The 22285-nt window shown below is 54.5% G+C and overlaps 1 protein-coding gene and 1 non-coding gene across 4 annotated transcripts in view; both read right to left on the bottom strand.

The window, feature by feature from the left end:
- The window catches only part of KIF7 (kinesin family member 7), a 28781-nt gene extending 7448 nt beyond the window's left edge, over positions 1-21333 (bottom strand). Inside the window, exons 1-11 of one of the 3 annotated variants that reach the window (XM_042988071.1) lie at positions 21253-21333; positions 19322-19673; positions 17688-17888; positions 16909-17302; positions 16136-16682; positions 15503-15616; positions 14764-14991; positions 13855-14003; positions 13395-13510; positions 13064-13216; positions 11177-11379 (exon numbers count right to left, since the gene is read on the bottom strand). In XM_042988071.1, coding sequence (XP_042844005.1) covers positions 11177-11379; positions 13064-13216; positions 13395-13510; positions 13855-14003; positions 14764-14991; positions 15503-15616; positions 16136-16682; positions 16909-17302; positions 17688-17888; positions 19322-19649 — 2433 coding nt within the window. In that variant the 5' untranslated portion in view covers positions 19650-19673; positions 21253-21333. The remainder of the gene's footprint in view (positions 1-11176; positions 11380-13063; positions 13217-13394; positions 13511-13854; positions 14004-14763; positions 14992-15502; positions 15617-16135; positions 16683-16908; positions 17303-17687; positions 17889-19321; positions 19674-21252) is intronic. The other 2 variants (XM_042988072.1, XM_042988073.1) reach the window with 2 other exon arrangements.
- Positions 12535-12619, bottom strand: TRNAR-UCG. The gene has a single exon. It is a non-coding gene; the product is annotated as a tRNA-Arg (tRNA).
- Positions 21334-22285: the final 952 nt, after the last annotated feature.

Genomic DNA, 22285 nt, shown 5'->3' with positions numbered 1-22285 from the left:
CAGAGAGCTCAGGAAACTTGACCGAGGGCACAAGGCTACTAAGTGGCAGGGCTGGGATTCAAACCCAAGCAGTCAGGCTCCAGAGCCCGTGCCCTTGACCATTCTACTGAACTGTCTCTTAGACAGCTGAGCTGAGGAAGGGAGGCGGGAAGGGAGGGGGGGAAGACGGATGGACAGACAGCTATAAAGTTTGGTGGATGGAAGGGTGGGTGGACAGATGGATGGGATCATACAAGGGTGAAAAACAGGGTGGGGGCGCCTGGGTGGCTCAGTCAGTTAAGCGTCCGACTTCAGTTCAGGTCGTGATCTCAACAGTTCGTGAGATGGAACCCTGGCGCCGGGCTCTGCGCTGACAGCCCGGAGCCTGCTTGGGATTCTCTCTCCCTCTCTCTCTGACCCTGCCCCACTCACACTTTCTCTAATAAAGAAATCAATCTTAACGACAAAACAGATAATACATGGATCAATAAAAGGCCATAGAAAGACGAACGGATAGATGGATAAACGGACAGTTAGTCACATCAACTGATAAAACGTGTTGGGGAAGGTCAGCAAAAGGATGTGATCTCCCATTGACCCATGAGCTGGACCCGGGCGATCAGAGGCTCCTCACCCCCCTTCCCTGTCCTTGGAATGTGGGCCACACTTAGCTTTCCTGCTCCCAGAGGCAGCTCCGAGGACACGGCCTCGAGAGGGTGACGAGGCGCTGAGAACGCTGCGTGTACACGACTGAACCCGCGTAGACCTTTTCATGAACTTCTAAGATACAGCAGGTGGGCCCGGGGATCCACTCATCCTGCTGCCACCCAAGACGAGCCTTGTAAATAAGTTCCCTTTGCTGATTAAACCTGCGACTTCCCCACGGGGAGTGGCTGCCTCTTTCATAGCTTCTCCCGCCCTCTGCATGCGGGGACCGGTTTAAAGTGACATCCGGGAAGCTCGCGAGCAGATTGCCACGGAAAATGGCAGCAGGCGAAACCCGGAGTCGGCCAGAGACCTGGGTGGGGAGAGGTGGCCCCTATGTCAGACGCTCACGGATGGCCGCATGAGCATGGGGGCATCCTTAAAACGCTGATTTAGGGGCTGGTTTGGGAAGCTGCACGGCACGCCGGGGCAAAGAAGGAAGAGGTAAGGCTATTCTGCTGCCCGCTGGGCTGGAGTGCGGGGTAAGGGGTGCGGGGTAAAGACCTTATAAAGCTACGAGGGCACAAGATGCCTCTGATTGACATCCGGGTGCTTGTGACAAAGCCTGATTCAGATGCTAAGAGCTGGAGTCTCTGAGAAGGTGAGGAGGATGAGGAGGTAACTGAGGAGGAAATAGACAAGATGCCCCATGTCTTCTGACCCTGACACAAAGGAAAAATTTCCTTTACTTTTTATTTTTTTTAAGTTTATTTATTTTGCGAGAGCATGAGCGTATGAGCTGGGGAGGGGCGGAAAGAGAGGAAGAGAGAGAATCCCAGGCAGGCTCCACGCTGTCAGCGCAGAGCCCGACGCAGGGCGCAATCCATGAACCGGGAGATCATGACCTGAATCGAGATCCAGAGTCAGACACTCAACCAACTGAGCCACCCAGCGCCCCACAAAGGACAAATTTAAATAGCAATTACCCCAAACTCCTTGAAGAAAACTTGCATGCTTTGTCCCCTGAATTTGTAAGTCTTAGCAATTCTTAGTAAATCTTAGTCTTTGAAATATAAACACCCCAGGACATGACCAAAGCATTGCCCACAGAGACTGAAAAAGGCAAAGTGGGGCGGGGACCTTTTAAAATACAGACTGCTGGGGCACCTGGGTGGCTCAGTCGGTTGAGCATCGGACTTCAACTCAGGTGATGATCTCACGGTTCGGGAGTTTGAGCCCTGTGTCAGGCTTTGCACTGACTGCACGCAGCCTGCTTTAGTTTCTCTGCCTCCCTCTCTGCCCCTCCCTGCTTGCGCACACTCTCTCAAAAATAAACATTTAAAAAATTAAAATAAAACACGATAAAATGCAGACTGCTGGAGGAGTTCCCTTGTCCAAAATCCAGTCCACAGCCTCTGAAAGATCACGAATATCAAAGCTCCAGCCATGTGAGCGGGCTGGTTCATGGCTGGAGCACTGAAATGAAAGCCGAGAGAGTCGTAGGAGGCCGCTAAGCTCACCTCATCTCATGGATGCAACTGGAGAACACATGGGAGCAAACAACCCAGAAAACAACCAGAAGACAGGCAGAACAAACCAAACTAAATGAAGAGAAGACACCCGTGGAAGAGGGTGGGAAGGGCGGAGACACGGTGGGAGCTAGATGGACCACAGGACCGTCCATGGGAAAGGGGGACACCAAGGAAGCGGAGAAGGGACAGAAACAGACCCTCACACCAGGGAGCCTGCCCGGGGAAGATCAATCACCCTAACATTTGGCTTTGAAAACCAGAGGGGCCAAATTTTGAGAGTTCTTAAAAGTAGTGGGACTTAAAGCATGGAACTTTAGGAGTGCCGGGGTGGCTCAGTCAGTTAAGCATCCAACTCCTGATTTCGGCTCAGGTCGTGATCTCAGTCATGAGACCGAGTCCTATGTAAGGCTCTGTACTAAGCATGGAGCCTGCTTAAGATTCCCTCTCTTTCCCCTCTGCCCCTCCCTGCTTCACGCACACTCTCTCTCTCAAAATAAATAAATAAATAAAAATTAGAATTTTAAAACTCAGCGGGCTCAGGTCTGGGAGAACCCAAGGGCCACAGGAAGTGGAGTCCCACCCTTAAAGAGACAGCACAACACACAGGCATGGAGATACAGACAGATGCAGGAGTTTGAAAAATGCCCAGGGCGTATGGAGGGACAGTCATTTACTAATCTGGAGGGACAGACATCACTGAGGGACCCCTCCAGGAACAGAGGACCTGGCAGGTGCCATTTCCAGGCTCTGCCCGCCCCCCCCAGCATCAACACACAGCCCCTCGTGGGGGCCAGCGCGACACCAACACTCACTGCCTAACTTACACTGAGCCTCATCCCACGGCGCTCCAGCAGATCTGCCCCTGCAGCCAGACCTGCCTCAGTCCCAGCGAGACAGGACTCCTCCCCCAGAAGGCGGGCGCAAACCTTGCAGACACCACGCACCCCGCACTTTACAGGTCCACCTCCTCCGCCCCCGTGGCGGGTCCTGGACATAGTAGCAGGAGGTCCCCTCTCACAAGAGGACAGCTCACAAACCTCGCTAAAACTGGACGCCCTGCCCCTGTGCACGTCGCAGACCCGTCCGCTCTAATATGCTCTGGGCCAGAGCCCATCCAACCCAGGCCACAGCCTGGCAGTGTGGAAGCAGCCCCCACAGAGGCCGGCACTACTCCAAAGTGACTCCTGCCCCAGAGAGATGGGAAGACAACCACACTAGTCTGACTGCGGCGCCAGCAGTGGGCTGGGGGCAGACAGATGGTCTTGCTGGAGGCCGTGCGCATCCACAAAAGCTTCTCGGGAAAACACAGGGAAAGGGCCCTGCAGTTCGGTGCTTCCACGGCTCTGGCAAATCCCTGATCTGACTCAAGCCCGGCGTGGCCCCAGACTGGCCCACCAACGGCACAGGGACCAAACTCTGCCCACGGCAGACAAAGAGAGCCCCTGCAGACCACTGGACGGATGGCAAAAGCGGCCACAACAGTCAGGTGCACACGATGCACATGTGAGATATTTGTGAAGCACCAGGTTCTGGTGAACGGGGGACACTGCACTACAGGACCTCTTCCTCATGAGGCCACACTTTCAAGAGCAGAGGATGTAGCTGGCTTTCCTAACACACAAAACCCGACCCAGAGTTAGACAAAATGGGGAGACAGAGGGATGTGTCCCAGATGGAAGGACAGGACAAAATCACAGCAAGAGGCCGAAACAAAACAGAAATAAGTAATATGCCTGATAGAGGATTTAAAGTAACAGTCATAAAGATACTCACTGGACTTGAGAAAAGAGTAGAGGACATCAGTGAGACCCTGAACAAAGAGACAGAAAACATAAAAAGAGAACCAACCAGAAATGAAGAACACAATAAATGAAACTAAAAAGACACTAGGGAAGCAGAAGAATGGATGAGGACAGAGTAATGGAAAGTAATCAAGCTGAGCAGGTGAGAGAAAAAAATTATGCAAAATGAAAACAGATTTAGGGAACTCGGCGACTCCATCAAGTGTGGCAACATTGGCATTATAAGGATCCCAGAAAGAAAAGAGAGAAAAGGGCAGAAAATTTATTTCAAGACATGATACCTGAAAACTTCCTGAAGCTGGGGAAGGAAACAGATATCCAGATCTAGAGGTACAGAAATCGCCCCATAAAATCAACTCAAGGAGGCCCACACCAAGACACTGAGTAATTAAAATGGCAAAAAGTAGTGATGGAGGATTTTAAAAGCATCAAGAGAAAACAGTTACATACAAGAGAAACCCCATGAGACCATCAGCTGATTTTTCAGCAAAAACTTTGCAGGCCAGAAGGGAATGGCATTCACAGCACTGAAAGGAAAAGTCTGCAGCCGAGAATAATCTACCCCGTAACACCACCATTCAGGATAGGAGGAGAGAGAAAGAATTTCCCAAACAAAAGCTAAAGGAGTTCACAACCACTAAACCAGCTCTGCAAGAAATGTTAAATGGGACTCTTTCAGTGGAAAGAAAAGATCATAAGTAAGAGTAAGAAAAGTAGGAAGCATGAAAGAAGTAAAAATAAGCATGTCTGTAAAAATTAGTCAGGGGACTCACAAAGTAAAAGGTTGTAAAGTATGACATCATAAATCCTAAAATGTGGTGGGGAGAAGAGTAAAGAATGGGTTCAAACTTAACCGACCGTCAACTTAATATAGACTGCCATTTGTAGAAGAGGTTAGATATAAACCTAACGGTAACCACAAATCAAATACCAGGAATAGATATGCAAAAAATAAAGAGGAACGAATTCAAGTATATCACTAAAGAAAGCCAACAAACTGGGAAGAAAAGAGCAAAAGAATAAAGAAACTGAGAGGAACTATAAAAAACAACAATAAAATGGCAATAAATACATACCTATCAAAAATTACTTTGAATGTAAATGGACTAAATGCTCCAATCAAAAGACACAGTATTGGGGCACCTGGATGGTTCAGTTGGTTAAGTACTCGACTTCAGCTGAGGTCATAATCTCATGGTTCATGAGTTCAAGCCCCGCATCAGGCTCTCTGCTGTCAGTGCAGAGCCCGCTTCGGATCCTTTGTTCCCCTCTCTCTCTCTCTCTCTCTCTCTGCCGCTCTCCCTTCCTCTCTCTCAGAAATAAGAAAACATTAAAAAAAAAAAAAAAAAGACACAGTGTGACATGGATTAAAGAAACAAGACCCACTATATACTGCCTAAAAGAGACTTATTTCAGACCTAAAGACACCTGCATATTGAAAGTGAGGGGATGGTGGGATGCCTGGGTGGCTCAGTCACTTGAGTGTCCAACCCTTAGTTTCGGTTCAGGTCATGGTCTCATGGTTCATGGGTTTGAGCCTCACATTGGGATCCACTCTGTCATCGCAAAGCCTGCTTGGGATTCTCTCTCTCTCCCTCTCTGCCCCTCCCCTGATCATGCTCGCTCTCGCTCTCTCTCTCAAAATAAATAAACTTAAAAAAAAAAGTGAGGGGATGGATGTGATAAGAAAGCTGGGGTAGTAATGTATTCTATCAGACAATATAGACTTTAAAACAAAGATTGTAACAAGAACAAGGAAGGACATTACGTAGTCATTAAGGGAACAATCCAACAAGATAGAACAATCGTAAATATTTATGCACCCAACATGGAAGCACCCAACACATAAAGCAGTTGATAACAAAAAGTAATTAATTAATAGTAATACAATAATAATAGGGGACTTTAACACCCCACTTACATTCATGGACAGATCATCCGAACAGAAAATCAACAAGGAAACAGTGGCTTTGAATGACACACTGGACCAGATGGACTTAACAGATATATTCAAAACATTTCATCCTAAAACAGCAGAATACACATTCTTTTCAAGTGCACATGGAACATTCTCCAGAACAGATCACACATTAGGCCACAGAACCAGTCTCAACAAATTCCAAAAGATCAAAGTCCTACCATGCATCTTTTCTGACCATAACTAAAAATCAACCGCAAGAAAAAATCTGGAAAGAACACAAATACATGGAGGTTAAATATGCTACTAAACAATGAGTGAGCCAACCAAGAAATCAACAACCTATATGGAGACAAATGAAAATGAAAACACAATCAACATACATGGAGACAAATGAAAATGAAAACACAATCGTCCAAAACCTTTGGGATGCCACAAAAACTGTTCTAAGAGGGAAGTTTATGGCAACACAAGCCTACCTCAAAAAGAAAAAAATCTCACATCAACAATCTAACCTTATACCTAAAGGAGCAAGAAAAAGAACAGACAAAATCCAAAACCAGCAGAAGGAAGGAAATAATAAAGATTAGAGCAGAAATAAAATAGAGACTAAAAAAAATAGAACAGATCAATGAAACCAGGAGCTGGTTCCTCGAAAAAAATCGACAAAATTGATAAACCTTTAGCCAAACCTATCAAAAAGAAAGCAGGGGAGGGACTCAAAATCAGAAATGAAAGAAGAAAAATAATAAGTGACATGACAGAAATTATACAAAGGATGGTAAAGAGAATATTAAGAAACATGATACACCAGCAAATTGAACAACCTAGAAGAAATGGATAAATTTCTAGACACATAACCTACCAAAACTAATCACCAAGAAATAAAATTTGAACAGACTGATTACCAGCAATGGAATTGAATTGGTAATTAAAACAAAAAAACAAAAAAACAAAAACAAAAACAAAACAAACAAAACAAAACTCCCAGCAAACAAAAGTCCGGGATCAGATGGCTTCACAGGAGAATTCTACCAAACATTTAAAGACGAGTGATACCTATTGTTCTCAAACTATTCCAAAAAATAGAGGAAGGAAAGCCTCCAAATCCGTTCTGAGGCCAGCATTACCCTGATACCAAAACGAGTCAAAGACATGACCAAAAAAAGAGAACTACATGCCAATATCTCTGATGAACATAGAAAAATCCTCAACAAAGTACTAGCAAACCAAACCCAACAATATATGTAAAAAATTATTCACCATGATGAGGTAGGATTTACTCCTGAGGTGCAAGGGGTGGTTCAACAGTCACAAATCAATGTGACACATTACATCAATAAGAGAAAACAACCATACGATCGTTTCAATAGATGCAGAAAAAGCATTGGACAAAGTACAACATCTATTTATGATAAAAATCCTCTACAAAGTAGGTTTAGAGAGAACATACCTCCTCATAATAAAGGCCATATATGAAAAACCCACAGCTAACATCATGCTTAATGATGAAAAACTGAGAGCTTTTCCCCTGTGGTCAGTAGTAAGGAAAGTATGTCCACTCTCATCACTTTTATTCCACATAGTACTAGAAGTCCTAGCCACTGCGAGCAGACCAGAAATAAAAGGCACCCAAGTTGGTAAGGAAAAAGTAAAACTCCTATATGCAGATGACATGATACTATATATAGAAAACCCTAAAAATTCCACCAAAACACTACTAGAACTGATAAATTAATTCAGTAAGATCACAGGATACAAAATTATACAAAAATCTGTTGCATTTCTATACACTAATGATGAAGCAGCAGAAAGAGAAATTAAGAAAACCCTTTCATTTACAACTGCACCAAATAATAATAAAATATGTAGGAATAAACTTATTCAAAGAGGAGAAAGACCTATACTCTGAAAACTATAAATCACTGATGAAAGAAACTGAAGATAACACAAACCAATGCAAAGACATTCCACGCTCATTGATTGGAAGAACAAATATTATTAAAATGTCTATACTACCCAAAGCAACCTACAGATTTAATATAATCCCTACCAAAATGCCAATTGAATTTTTCACAGAGCTAGAACAAACAATCCTAAAATTTGTATGGAACCATGAAAGACCCCAAATAGCCAAAGCAATCTTGAAAATGAAAAACAAAGCTGTGGGTATCACAACTCCAGATTTCATGTTACATTACAAAGCTGTAGTGATCAAAACAGTATGGTACTGGCACAAAAACAGACACATAGATCAATAAAACAGAATAGAGAGCTCAGAAATAAATCCACACTTATGTGGTCAATGTTTAACAAAGGAGGCAAGAATATACAATGGGGAAAATAGTTTCTTCCACAAATGGTGCTGGGAAAACTGGACCGTCACATGCAAAAGAATGAACCTGGACCACTTTCTTACACCATCCACAAAAATAAACTCAAAATGGATTAAGGACCTAAATGTGAGACCTGAAACCATAAAAGTCCTAGAAGAGCACACAGGCAGTAACATCTCTGACATCAACTTCTTTCTAGATAGATCCCCTGAGGCAAGGAAAACAAGCAAAAATAAACTATTGGGATTTCATAAAAATAAAAAGCTTGTGCAAAACAAACAGTAAACAAAACTAAAAGGCAACCTATGGAATGGGAGGAGATATTTGCAAATGACATTTACAATCAAGAGTTAGCATCCAAAATATATGAAGAACTTACCCAACTCAACACAAAAAAATACTCCCATCAAAAATAGGCAGAAGACATGAACAAACATTTCTCCAAAGAAAACAGGCAGACGGTCAACAGACACACGAAAAGACGCTCAACATGACTGATCATCAGGGAAATACAAATCAAAACCACAATGAGGTATCACCTCACACCTGTCAGAATGGCTTGATGTAAAAAGACAAGAAATAAGTGTTGGTGAGGATGGGGCAGGGGGAGGAACCCTCATGCACTGATGGTGGGAATGCTAATTGGTGCAGCCACTGTGGAAAACAGTATGGAGGTTCCTCAAAAAATTAAAAATAGAATTACCATATGACCCAGTAATCACACTACTAGGCATTTACCCAAAGAAAATGAAAACACTAGTTTGAAAGGATATAAGCACCTTATGTTTACTACAGCGTAATTTACAATAGCCAAGATATGGAAGCAACCTAAGTGTCCATCGATAGACGAAGGGATAAAGATGTGGCGTATATGTACAATGGAATATTACTCAGCCATAAAAAAGGGATGAGATCTCGCCATCTGCAACAACATGGATGGACCTGGAGGGTTTCATGCTAAGTGAAATATGAGAAACGCAAATACTGTATGATTTTGCTTATATGTGGAATCCAGAGAACAAGTAGCACAAACAGACCCATAAATACAGAGGACAAACTCACGGTGGCCAGAGGGGAGGGGGAGGCGGCCCGGGTGAAGGCGAGTGGGAGGTACAGGCTTCCAGTTATGGAATGAATAACTCATGGGGCAAGACACAGCATAGGGGATAAAGTCAATGGGATTGTAACAACGTTGTGTGGTGACCGATGGTAGCTACACTTGCCGTGAGCACAGCATAGGTACACACTTGGTGCATCACTGTGTTGTGCACCTGAAACTAATGTAACACGTCAACTATACTTCAAAAAAAAAAAACAAAACAAAACAACCCAGCAGACTACAGTAGTAACAGATAAAACCACTCTGGCTGGGTGGACTAAAGTACTCCCCCAGGCTTTCATACATGTGAGTGATCAACCAGTAGGGCCCGTGCCCCATATGCCAGACTGGGGCCTCTTGCCACGGCTCCCAATCCCGTCGAGGTATGGAAGTCATGGGAAACAGCCACTGTCTCAACTCTCACCATGGAGCCACGTGCTGTGCTGCTGAGAACACCAAGCCCCACCACGCCTGGGAAAGGGATGGTCTACCAGAACTTGCCTAGGGTGTCCCATCTGGATGGGTGAGTTACTTCAAGGGGACTCCTCGGTCTCCACTGGGATCCTGTTGTCCTGCTACAAGCCCGACCTGGTGAAACGCACTAGACGCGGAATGGTAAATGTGCCACTGGGAGAGGGAAGAAGGTGGGAGTCCTGGTTGGGCACATCCCCCAGTCCATCTCTTCACGCCTGGCAGAGCTGCCTCCCCCAGCCAACAGGTACGGTACGCACGACCAGGTCAATATCCTAAAGCTGCGAACTTCCCTCTCCTCAAGGCCAGGCGGACGCTGTTTTCCAACAGTACGATCGTTTGGCCGCCATCTTGGTTCCCTCCACTGGGCTGGAGGACAGTATAGCACACAGAGAAGCCCTTACTAAATTCATCTAGCAAGCTTAAATGACAGCCAAAGAAGCCTGTCCTCAACACTGAAAGGTCTCTGATGAGAACAGCTATCCTCCAAAATAGAATGGCCTTGGACATTACTGTCCTACGAGGAGGCCCCTGTGCCATTATCCAAACACAACGTTGTGTGTTCGGCTAACGTGTGATCCTTGTTGAATCTAGTTGACCCATGAGCTGGGTGGACCCAGGTGATCAGAGGCTCCTCACTCCCTCCCCTGTCCTTGGAACGTGGGCTCTGCTCGCCTTTCCCACTCCCCGAGGCGGCTCTAAGGACACGACCTTGAGAGAGTGATGTGGCGCTGAGAACGCTGCGTGTACACACGACTGAACGCCGTTCAGGGAGCCTCACAAACTCTTAAGATGTGGTGCGCGGGTGCGGGGATCCACTCACCTTGCTGCCGCCAAGACAAGACTGGTATGCAAGCTCCCTTGCTTAGGAAACCTTTCTACCTGGGGTGGCTGCCTCTTTCTTTGGTCTCTCCCTGCCCTCTGCACGCAGGGACCCATTTCAGGTTACACCCAGGAAGCTCCGGAGGGGGGGGGGGGGTTACCAACCAACAGCGTGATAGACAGATGTTCGGGTCAGACAGACTGACGGCCCGAGGGGTAGACAGAGAAGACGGGACGGAGAGAGAAGTGGCCGGGGAGCTGGGGGGGAGGGGAGGGGGGCTGCATGAGGAAGGGGTAGCTTGCTTTCGATGCCCACCCTTCCCCCCTCACTGGGCTGCAGGCAGCACTGGCCTCCCTGCCTCTGCTGTGTTTACAGCTGAGACACCCGGCTCAGCGCTGCTGACTTCTGTGTAACACCGGCCTCACCCTGGGAGTCGGAGGTCGTTCCCCAAGCCAGCCAGGGGCTGGGCCACGAGGGCCTGAGCGCCCACGGGTGCCGGTGAACCTGGCCTCGGGGCCCACCTGGCTTGATCCCAGGCCCCCAGCCACTGCCCCGGGATCCCCACACTGACCTGCACCTGGCTCTGGGCGACAGCGACCCTCTTGCGGAACTCCTGGAGCCGGGACCGCTCGCCGGCGTCCTGGGGCTCCCTGCCCTCCAGCTCCCGCAGCTGCCTCTGGCTTTCGCTCAGCTCCGCCCGCACCTGCCCCGCCTCCTGCTCCAGCTCCCGGATGTGCCGGCTGTGCTGCCGGTTCAGGGCCTGGGCCGCCTTGCCTGGAAGAAAGAGCGGGGGCCTCAGCAGCACAGGCAGCGCCTCTCCCCCAGGGGGACCATCGCTCGGCTCCCCTGGGAGGGGTTCCAGACCTCTGTCAGCCATGGTCACCTGTGGGGGTTTTGCCAAGCCTCTGTACCACTGGTACCGTGAGTTATTTACTATATTTTCCTTTAAGCCGCTTACTTTTTCAATTAAAATTAGCCTCATCCATAGCAATGACCCACAGAAATTAGGGGCTAAACTGGCTTTATTTTTTTAAATGTTTGTTTTTGTGAGAGAGAGAGAGAGAGAGAGAGAGAAAGAGAGAATGCACGTGCATGTACGCAGGGGAGGGGCAGAGAGGGGGAGACAGAGAATCCCAAGCCGGCTCCGCGCTGCCAGCACAGAGCCTGACTCGGGACTCAAACTCACGAGACGTGAGATCGCGATCTGAGCCGAAGTCAAGAGTCGGAAGCTTCATCGACTGAGCCTCCCAGGCCACCCCTAAATTGGCTTTGATTTTTACCTGCCACCTACTAACAAATACACACGGTTGGGCCTGCTTGTAATTAAGCCTCCAGAACTGACTTCCATTGGCGGGAAATCTGGCGAGCGGAGGGACGAGTTAAATACCACCACAAGGAAGCCAATGGGCAAGTCCTGAACACGAGGGGTTTGGGACAGTCTCCAGGACTGTGAGGAGACAGGAGAAGGGACGCTTTAGAGACCTCACGAGCACGGTGTGGGACATGTGTGGAGCCGGGTGCCAGCAAATCAGCTGTCCACGGACTCTGCCAAAGACCTGAGGGAACAGGCTTGTGCTCTGGGCGTGGGGGGGACGTGGAGCTTCGTTAGACGTGCTCATGGCACGTCGGTTAACGTGTCCAAAAAGAGGCAAACTGAACGGTGTGGGGGTGAGATGACAAGATGCCTGGGATTTGCTTCAAAACACCTCAGCGAAGACAAAAGAGACAAAGGAAAGGGATGTATGGGAGAACCTCGTGACGCTAAATCTGGGTGACGGGCGCACGGGGCCCTGCTGTGCCAGCCTTCCTCCTCTTGTGTTTGAAATTCTTCATGATGCATTTTGTAAACATTTATTTATTTTTGAGAGACAGACAGACAGACAGACACAGAATCCGAAGCAGGCTCCAGGCTCCGAGCTGTCCGCACAGAGCCCGACGTGGGGCTCGAACCCACGAACCGTGAGATCGTGACCTGAGCCGAAGTCAGACGCTCAACCGACTGAGCCACCCAGGCGTCCCTTCATAATGCATTTTGTAATAAATACACGACCCTTCAAATAAAAAGGCTCAGCTGCTTCTTTACATGTGTCACCAGTGGCGGACGTAGCATGATTTGGGGCCATTGTTTGCACCCTAAGAGTAGGGGATCCTGTGCCCAGCAAGGTGCCTAACGCGGCAGGCAACTGACAAATACAACTACCGCTACCACGAATAGGTATTGCTTTCTGAGAACCGGTCTTAGCGCTTCAGCTGAATGAAGTCCCTTCAACGGCCCAAAAAGCAGGTACAATTACTAGCCCCACTTTAGAGAGAAGGAAACAGAGCCACAGAGGGGCTATTCTACTTGCTCAAGGTCACACAGGCCCAAGAGGCTGAGTCGGCTACCACACTAAGCCACCTGGTCCCCGCTCCTAACCACCCTCGGGCGGGAGGCCCGCCCGAAGGCCCACTGCCTCACCTGTGCGGACCAGCTCGCCAATGAGCTCCTCCTTCATGCGGATGTTGATGGCCAGCTCCCGGATCTTCTGTTGGGCTTGGGCCAGCCGCCGCTCAGAGGCCGTGGCAGCTGGGGTCCGGCGGGGCCGCGCCAGGGCCTTGCTCCCACCGGCTACTGTAACAAGCCCGCCGTCAAGGCCACCACCCCAACGATCAGTGGGGCAGGTGGGGGGGAGGGGAGAGGCACGCCCCGGGCAGGGGCGGCGAGGCATGGCGTGTGGCCCGTCTGGGACAGCCAGTCCAGGATCACGGAGGGGAGGGTCAGAGCCCTCTCTGCACCAGGCCCAGCTCACCTCTGGGCCCCGGGATGGCTGCACCCGGTTCTTCGGGGGGAAGCTCTGGGCCCTTCCCGGCACATGGACTTCCTGGGCGGGCCCCCACCCTCTGGCTCCACTTGTTGATCCCGTTCCTGGAAGACAGAAGCAGGACTCAGAGGAAGGAAGAGAGGCCACTGTGGTCTTCTGTCCTCTCAGGGTCAATGGAGCCTCGGGGCGTCGGCCTGGCAGAACCGAGGCCAGGGGGCTGGGCTGCTGGGGGCACCGAAGGCCGCCGTGAAGGCCGAGAACCAGGAGGCCCGGGGCCCACCCTGTGGCGTACTCACCCCACCGGTTCCGAGCCCACAGTCCCCATCTGCTCTCCCCATCGGACAGGGCAACGGAGGTGAGGGCTTCCTGAGACCACAGTGGGGTCCTCCTCCAGCCCAGCCTGGGTCCCGAGGTGCTTTGGGTCAGGTGGGCAGCTGGTCCCACTCACCTGCGCAGGTGCGGGGGCCGCAGGGGCGGCTGCCCCTCCTCCTGCCCCTCCTCCTGCTCCTCCTCCTCCGAGGCAGCTGAAGAGCCGCTCCCCTGGCTGTCTGCCTCTGCCAGCAGCTGGGCCCCAGCCTCTCTGCCATTTGTCACCTGCTAGGGGAGTGCCAGGGTTTCAGGACAGAAAGCACCCAGGGCACCGTCCATCAGCCATTTTCCATCATCAATCTTTGCTCGTGCCTATGTCCGGCCCTGCCCGCCTTCCTCACAGCCCTGCCGATCCCAAGCGAGAGTAGGAGCTTCCTCCCAACCTGCCAGCGCCTCCTCCCCTGTGGCGCCCATAGCACCTGGGACTCCACGGGTGACAGTTTGCCCTATCTTTGTATACAGCTCACCAGCAGTGCCCTGCCAGAGTGGTGGATGTATAACAGACTCCGGTCAAACTCACACCCTCCCTCCCCGCAATGCCTTGGGCTTTTACAGCTGAGATGACCCAGAACTTTCAGGAAGACGCAGGACAGCCTTTGTCCAGAAGGTCCCAAGTGACTAGAAGGCCGGGCTCAGGGAGATTAGGGCTCATGGAAAAGTATACTTGCAAAGACAGAAGGGGTGGCCTCAGAGGGGATAAGCCCCCCGTCTCTGGAGGTGTGCAAGCTTTCCATCCAGCGCCTGAAGCCCAACTCCCTCTGTAACCTCCTCACTTCAAAAATCTCCAGCCAGCCCAGGGATGCCCAGTGGTACCAGACCCTTCTGAGCGGCCCTACAGACTCCCCCAAATTTTGGCCCTTTCTCTAGGAGCACTGGAAAGGGGTATCTCCCAGCTGGTCCCGGGAAAGGCTGGATACATTCGGCAGCACCGCCCTTCCCCTGCCCGAGCCTGTCCAATGCGAGACACCCGGCCTCGCCACCTCCTCACCTCTCCCCAGTTCTCAGGGCCAACTTCATCTCCAGGAAGGCAGACGGGGGGCACCATGCCCAGCATGTGGCTGTGGGCACCGCCGAGGGGGGCTGTGTGAGGCCGGGGCGCAAAGGAGCCGGCAGACAGGCCCTGTAGGAGCCCTGGGGCCCCCCAGCCAGGCCGCACCAGCTCTAGCCGCAGCCGAAGCTCCGCCATTTCCTGCTGCTGCTCCCGAAGCCGGTCGCTCTGGAAGACATGTTCCGGGTGCTGATGGGGGGTGCGGACGGGGAGGGTGCCGGGATGCTGGCAGGCAGAAGTGCGGGAAACTGAAGAAAGGGGCCACCCCACCCTCTCTCGGCTAAAACTGAGGAGGGCCAGATACCTCTGACCACTTGTTGCCCAAACACACACATGCACACCGGTCGTTCGGGGTCAAGCTCTCGCCCCACCCAGCTAGCTCCAGGTCAGTCCTCCACGTTCATGCCAGTCACTGCCGCCAGAGGGCGCCGGGAGCAATGCTGACCCCGTTGCCTTGGGACGACGGGGGGACCCGTCCGACTGCCCCTCCAGTCCCACCTCTCATCCAGGGTCATGGCCGTCAGGCACAACCACCCGCACCATTCTCTTCCTCACCTCCACGCTGTCGCTCAGTTGTGCCCCCTCCATCTCTTCCCACCCTGCCAGAAGCCCGCCCTGGCTAACTCCCCCTTCTCCCGGAAGCTCAGCTCGATTTCACCTTGAGGAAGCCTGCCCCCACCTGCAGTTTGTACTGCTCCATGGCGTCCTCCAGGGCCGCCAGAAAGTCTCGGTTCTCCTCCTCCAGCCGGGCCACCTGGCTCTGCAGGGCGAGCAACTGCAGTGCCCCATCTTCCTATGATAGGGGCAAGGAGAGAGGCTTCAGGGGCGGGAGCCGGCGGACAAGCCTGCCTGTCTCTGGGACACCCGGCCCTCTCTCTGCCCTGCCAGGGGTTCCCCTAGTCCAGCTTGCTACTCTGCTGCAAGCCCTGCCTGCAGTGGGGCTCCAGAGCCCACCCAGCCTGTGGTCCCTTCTGCAAGCTATTTGGGCCATCTCTTGGATTATGAATCATACTTTTATTAACAATAATAACGGCATCACCATTATTGGGAACCCACTGAGGCTCCACTAGCGTGCTGCGCTGGGCACTTGGTGCACCTTCGGCCCTTACAACAAGCCTAGGAGGTAGGTACCCACGTTATCCCTGTTTCACAGACAGAGACCCTGAGATTCGGGAGGGTAAAGGACGTGGTCAAGGTCATCAGAATCGCCTCTGAATCCGGAATGCGCTGCGCTGATGGACAAGGGGCAGGGGCGCCGCTGGCCGTATGAAGACGGCTCCCTTCCCCGCTCCCTCCCTCCCCGGGGCCACACCTGGCCCTTGGCCACCTTCGGCCCGCCGCCGGGCCCCTGCGTGGCCTGCTCCTCGGCGGAGGCGCTCTCGATGCCGCTGTCGGGCCCGGAGGCGGAGCTCAGGGCGCTGCGCTCCCCCTCGACGGCGCACAGCCAGTCGCGCACCTTGCGGGCGGCGGCGCCGGGCAGCCCCGGCTCCGCCTGCAGCTCGCGCAGGAGGCTGTAGGCGGCGTCGGTGCGGGCCCGGTAGCGCGCGCACTCGGCGCCCAGGCGGGCGGCGGCCGCGGCGGCGGCGGCGGGGGCGGCGGCGGGGCCGGGGGCGCGCCGTCCGCGGTGGATGATGCGCGTCTCCGAGCGGTGGCGCGGGGGGCCGCGCGCGCCGGCCGCCGCCTCCTCGGGCGCGCGCTCGGCCTCGGGCCGCCAGTTGACCGTGGCGCGGTTGCGGATGTTCTGGGCGCGGCTGGCGTAGTTGAGGGTGTTGAGGGTCTCGTCGAAGTCGGAGGAGGAGGGGCTGACGCAGGCGATCATCACCGTCTTGGCGTTCCCGCCTAGCGAGTCTTTGAGGATCCTGAGGACGCCGGGTGGGGGCGCGTCAGGGGCGCCGGAGCGCCAGGACGCGCCCGGCCCCGGGACCCTGATTCGTCGCCCGGGGGGGCCTCGGAGCGGTGGGCGGCGCGGCCGGGAAGCCAGCGGGGCCCCATCCCCTCCTCGCCTCGCCTCCCGCCGCCCCCTGACCCCCAGCGGCCGGAGAGGGGCCCCTGCTCCCGTGGGGCCGCAGGCCGCAGGGCCCTCACCGGGTGATCTTGGAGTCCCGGTAGGGGATGTGGCTGCCGCGGCGCTGGGGGTCGCCCAGGGCGCTGATGACGTTGCCCAGCGCCAGGAGGCTGCTGTTGATCTGGATGCTCTCCTTGAGCCGCTCGCCCGTGCTGCCCGTCTTGAGCACCCGCTCCGAGCCCGCCAGGTCCACGAAGTGGAACTTGGAGACCAGCAGCTGGCCCGCGGGGGGTCGCGGCAGGCGGCTGGGGGCGCGCCCCCGCTGCTCCAGGGTCACCGTGAAGACGGTGTGTGAGCGGCTGGACAGGCGGTTGAGGTGTGTGGCGCCCGTGTGCCGCGCCGCGTTGCCCATCTCCAGGAGGCTCAGCACCTCGTCCAGGCCCTCCACGTCCACCTCCTTGACGCCACACAGCACTGAGGACACGCAAGGCTGTGAGCCCAGCGCGGGGGCAGCCCGGGACTGGCCAGGAGGGCAGGCAGAGCAGGGCTAGCCCTTTCCAGCTCTTCCCGACTCAGATGCCCCTTCCCCATGCCTGACAGGCAGGGGCGGGGAGGGTCCTGCCCATCCTGGCTCCGGCCCCAGGGGCTCCCGCTTGCCCGTGCCCACCTTGCACTCTGGGTACAGAAGTATATACCGAACTCAGGGGAGACGGGAGAAAGGAAGGCAAAACCTTCCAGGGCTCGGGTTTCCCAGTTAGGAGGTAGCCCTCCCAGACAGGGGAGCCACCCCTCGGCAGGTGAAGCCGCATCAAGCCACACGTCCCACTCCCGGCCAGTGGAGGCCCCAGGAGCTCCTCACCAACATTTCCGCGGTCATCTTCCCGCAGCTGGATGTCACGGCTGGCGGTGCCCACCTCCAGCAGATCTCGGAACTCCTCCTTATACACTTCCAGGTAGGACACGTGCACCAGACAGTCAAGCAGGTCATTTTCATCGATCAGCTTGAAGGCTTCAGCCATGGCCCGTGGGATGATGCCCTGCTCGTCCTCGTGAAGGGAGGCTGGGGAGACACGGCAGAGCCTCCTGCCACCATGCCTTCAGGGGACATGGCTCGAGGCCCCAGGGCCCCAGCCAGCAGCTGGAGGGCAGGGCTCCAGCGTGAGCGTCGCAGCGGAGGCCAGGACGGCTGGGTAGCCTGAGCCAGACCACGCTCCAGGAAGGTCAGGCGGAATTGTGGAACTTCAGAGTTGGCAGCAACCTCTCAGGGTTCGGCCAACCCCTTTCATGAAGTAATAAGCATCCCCTCCACCACATCTCTGCTAGATCATCAGATACCCTTGGCTTGATTACTCCCCGGGTCAGGGAGCTCATTACTATAGTCTACGCTCAGTTAGCTAAAGGACCTCCTAAATTTATCCCAAGGAAGTAATAAGAGGGTGTTCAGAACAGCACTCTTCGTAACTTCAAAAGAATGCAAACATCCTAAGAGTCCATCCTACGATCCAATAGGGATCTGGTTAAATAAGTTAACTTAGATACACAATGGAATGCCAAGCCACCATTAAAAAATCAGCTTGGAGGGGCGCCTGCGTGGCTCAGTCGGTCGAGTGTCCGACTTCAGCTCAGGTCATGATCTCTTGTGGGTTCGAGCCCCACGTCGGGCTCTGTGCTGCCAGCTGGGAGCCTGGAGCCTGCTCTGTATTCTATGTCTCCCTCTCTCTCTGCCCCTCCCCAGCTCACACTCTGTCGCTCGCTCTCAAAAATAAACATTAATTTTTTTTTAATGATCTAATTGAATATTTAATGATCTAGAGACATGTGTATGATATGTTGTAAGAAAAAAGCAGGCTATAAAAGCACAGGTACAATATAATCCATTTTTTAAAAGGTAAAATGATTTTCTCAGAGAAATCGGAATGGTATCAGGGCGAGTGATTTCTGGAAAGTACCAAATGCTCGTGTTTGTATTTTCCTAATTTTCTACGGCACACCTGTATGCGTTTGTAACCCAAGAGAGAGAACGTTTGTGCTACTTAACGTGGGGCAGTTCCTTCCACTGGCCCAAAGCATCCCTCCCAAACGAACGCTCCAGGGCCTCACTGAACTGCCGGCCCCCTTGCCGGGCAGCAGCCAAACTCGGCTCTTCCAGAACAACCCCCCCTCCCACTACTCTGACTAGAACACGGGTCCCTGAGCCATGTCAGCCATCCTGACGACCTCCAGAGACCGGCCGACTTGCCCCGCCCTTCCTCCCCCTGAGGTCCCCGGAGCCACACAGTGTGACCCCATCTCTGTGGAGGTGCAAAAGGCTCCCCACGTCAAGGACTCTTCCTTCCCGTCCTGGTCCGCCTCCCGACACGGCCGCTCCCACCCGGGGCCGCAGGTCAGATTGGGAGCCCGGCTCGCCTTGGACGGGGGTATGGCAGCAGGAACGCAGGGGCAGAGGTTGGGGAGACTCCACAAGGACGCGGGGCCCCCCGCCGGGTCACTCACCCACACTGGCCTCCCCCATGGTGTACGTCTTCCCGGAGCCCGTCTGACCGTAGGCAAAGACCGTGGCGTTGAAGCCCTCAAAGAAAGCCTCGAGGAGGGGCTGCACGCAGGCCTGGTACACGGCCTCCTGCCCCGTGTCCTCATCCAGCACCACGTGGAAGCCAAAGTGGCGGTCTCGACCAAGGGTGACGCGGCTGTGCCCCGGCTCCACCCCCAGGCAGCTCTGGTGCCCGTGCAGCAGCTCCTTGGGCAGCAGCGGCCGGACCCTCAAGGCCACCCTCACTGGGGCCTCCTCGGCCCCCGGCAGCCTCTGGGCCTCCAGCCCCATGCTGGGGGAGGGCAGCTCCCGGTCCTGTAGAGAGAGGAAGAGGCCCCTGGCCGTCAGCACCTGCAGGTGACCCGGAGCCAGATCCCGGGGCTCCCGGACCTTGGAGACATGGAAGGGAGGGGGCCTGGTGTCCGAACACTGCGAGGGCCACACGCGGTCCTACACGGTAACGCTGCGTGGTTCCCGTCACTGGCAAAAGAAGGCCCCCAACTCCTCCACTTGACTCCCAAGGGCTTCCGTGTTCCAGCCGCACCCCTCCCCGGTGACCCCATCTCCTAGAACACGCACGCTCCACCACCACCACATCAGGGAGCCCCTTTCCCTGATACCCACCAGGGTCTCCATCACCTCCGCCCTTGTCCCCTCACACCCCCCTGCCCCGCCTTCTTCAAAAAAGCCAGATCCTTCGAGACCAAACGCCTACCACCACACCTGCCAATTCCATCTCCTAGGTATCTCTCAAGTGCACCCGCTTCTCCCCATCTTATTGCCAAAGCCCCGCTCCCCGCCACTGACATCTCCACAGGATGGCGGTGACCAGCTTCCTCACTGTTCTGTCTCCAACGCAGCAACCAGGAGCATCTTTCAAAACTGCAAATGCAATCATGTTACCCTCCTGCTGACACTCTCCCAAGAGAGGCTCCCCACCGCCATCCAAACTTTAACAGCCCCGCCTACCTTGTCTGCTCCCCTCCTGCACCCCACCCCGTGTTGCCCAAGGCTCCTCATTTCTCTGGTCTTGGACTGGCCCCCTCTCCCTCAGGGAGCCAGGGAAGCGCCTCTGCTCCGTGTCCGCACCGCGGCGCACACACGACGCCCGGTGACGCTCCCACCCGCCACTGGCCACTCTGTGGCAGAGGGAGCTGGGAGGCAGGGACCCTGCGTCTCCCTTCCTGCTGGATCTCCACCGCCCAGCACAAGGTCGGACGCTTAGTAGCTGCCCAACAGTGATGATGAAACTGCATCCAAAAAACTCTCCCCGTCCCCGTTCTCTTCTCATCACGGTCCACACCGCCTCCTACCCACCCGGCCCGCGGCACTTGGTTTGTCACTACCGAACTTCTTTGAGCACACGTAACGGTTCGTCCCTTCCCTCATTCAATCCTCCAGTCCCTTGCTGGGTGCCGGGCCCTGGGGATACAGCGGTAACTATCGCGCAATACAGTGGGCGCCTCGGCTCGCCCCGCACCCTGAGCTCTTCCAGCGCTCGGGACACAGAACTCCGCGCACCCAAGGCTCCGGGACAACTGCACGGGTGCGGTCTGGCGCGGGAGGAGGCGGGCACGCGACAGGATCTCCCGGAGTTTGGAAAAGTGATTACACATGCGGGCCCGACTCTCCCAGCGTCGGCGCTCGCCCCTGCCGGCCAGGCCCGGGATGCTGGCCTCAGGCCCCCGATTTAGGGAAGGGGGCGCTTCCGCCCGCTCAAGGAGGGGCCTCCAGGAGGCTGATATGCAAGGATCGGGGCTCCTCGTGCTCGGTCCAGTGCTCCCCAAGTGCCGGCTCCCGCTGCCACCCGGCCCAGGCCTGCGCAGGGAGGGGGCGAGCGCGCGCCTCCCCCGCCCCCCTCCTCGACCTCCACCCCTCCCGGGCCCAAACCCACCTGCTCGGGTGGGAGCACAGTCCCCCAGGGGTGCAGTCAGACTCCGAGCCTCCGCGCGGCGCGCTCCGATGCCGTCATCGGGACCCCCGCCCCCCAAAACATCCCGCCCCTCGCCCGCAGCTCCGCCCGCCTGGGAGCTCGGGGGCGGAGGCGCGAGCCGGGCGGCGCCGTGGAGTCGGTCCGCAGACAGGGCGGGGTCAGGGCTGGAGGGGCGGGGATTGGGCGGGGCCTTGTCCGGGGGCGCGGCAGGGGTGTGGGGCGGCCAATCGGGTTGCCGGAGCCGCGCTCTGATTCCAGCGCAGACTTGCCGAATTCTGGGGTCGCCGCGACCACCAAGGCGGGCCTGATTCTCCGAGCGGGAGAAGCCCGCCTGCTCATGCAATCTTACAACGCAAGTTGCAACAGGTGAGAAGACGAAAACTAACCAGGAGACTTTTTCGCTCCGCGAGGGGAGAGTGGATTTTCCAACTCTCGATTCTGAGTAACAGTTGGACTAAAGATAAGCTACTATTTGTTCATCAACTGATTCGTTCAGGTGCAGACCTGATCTCCTCCCGCCATGGCTGCCCCTCGATCCCAGCACTGCCGACGCCCCCTGAAAGCTCAGCAAATCTCTCCCTTCCCCATCCTCGGGAAGCCTCCGCCCCGCTTTTATCCCTGATTTCACGACCCCTTCTCTAAAGCTGAGAAGGATCCATCCCCCTCCCCCATGAGATTCTGGAGATTGGGCTGGGGGCCCACTCCACCCTGTGTGAACGGGCCCTGGCTGCACCTTCTGCACTCACACTGGAAACAATCGTTGCTGGGGCCCTGCTCTGCCAAGGCCCAGAGTGACCCAGACAGGGGGTGGATGGGTGAAGCCCCCAGAGAGCTGCTACTCAGGCCTTCTAGCGTGCCAGAGAGCAGGATGGAGCTGCCTCCGGGGGAGCCTCACCCAGGACAGGCCCTGACAAGGCCTGGCCCCACAGCGCTGGCTTGTAAGCCCCCAGTTTATAATGAGCAGGGGAACCACTGGTCCGCTGGTAGACCGCAC

The sequence above is a fragment of the Panthera tigris genome, chromosome B3 (assembly GCF_018350195.1).
Source record: "Panthera tigris isolate Pti1 chromosome B3, P.tigris_Pti1_mat1.1, whole genome shotgun sequence".
Classification (NCBI taxonomy): Eukaryota; Metazoa; Chordata; class Mammalia; order Carnivora; family Felidae; genus Panthera; species Panthera tigris.
The sequence above is the reverse complement of the archived record's forward strand: the minus strand, read 5'-3'. Positions and strand labels throughout refer to the sequence as shown.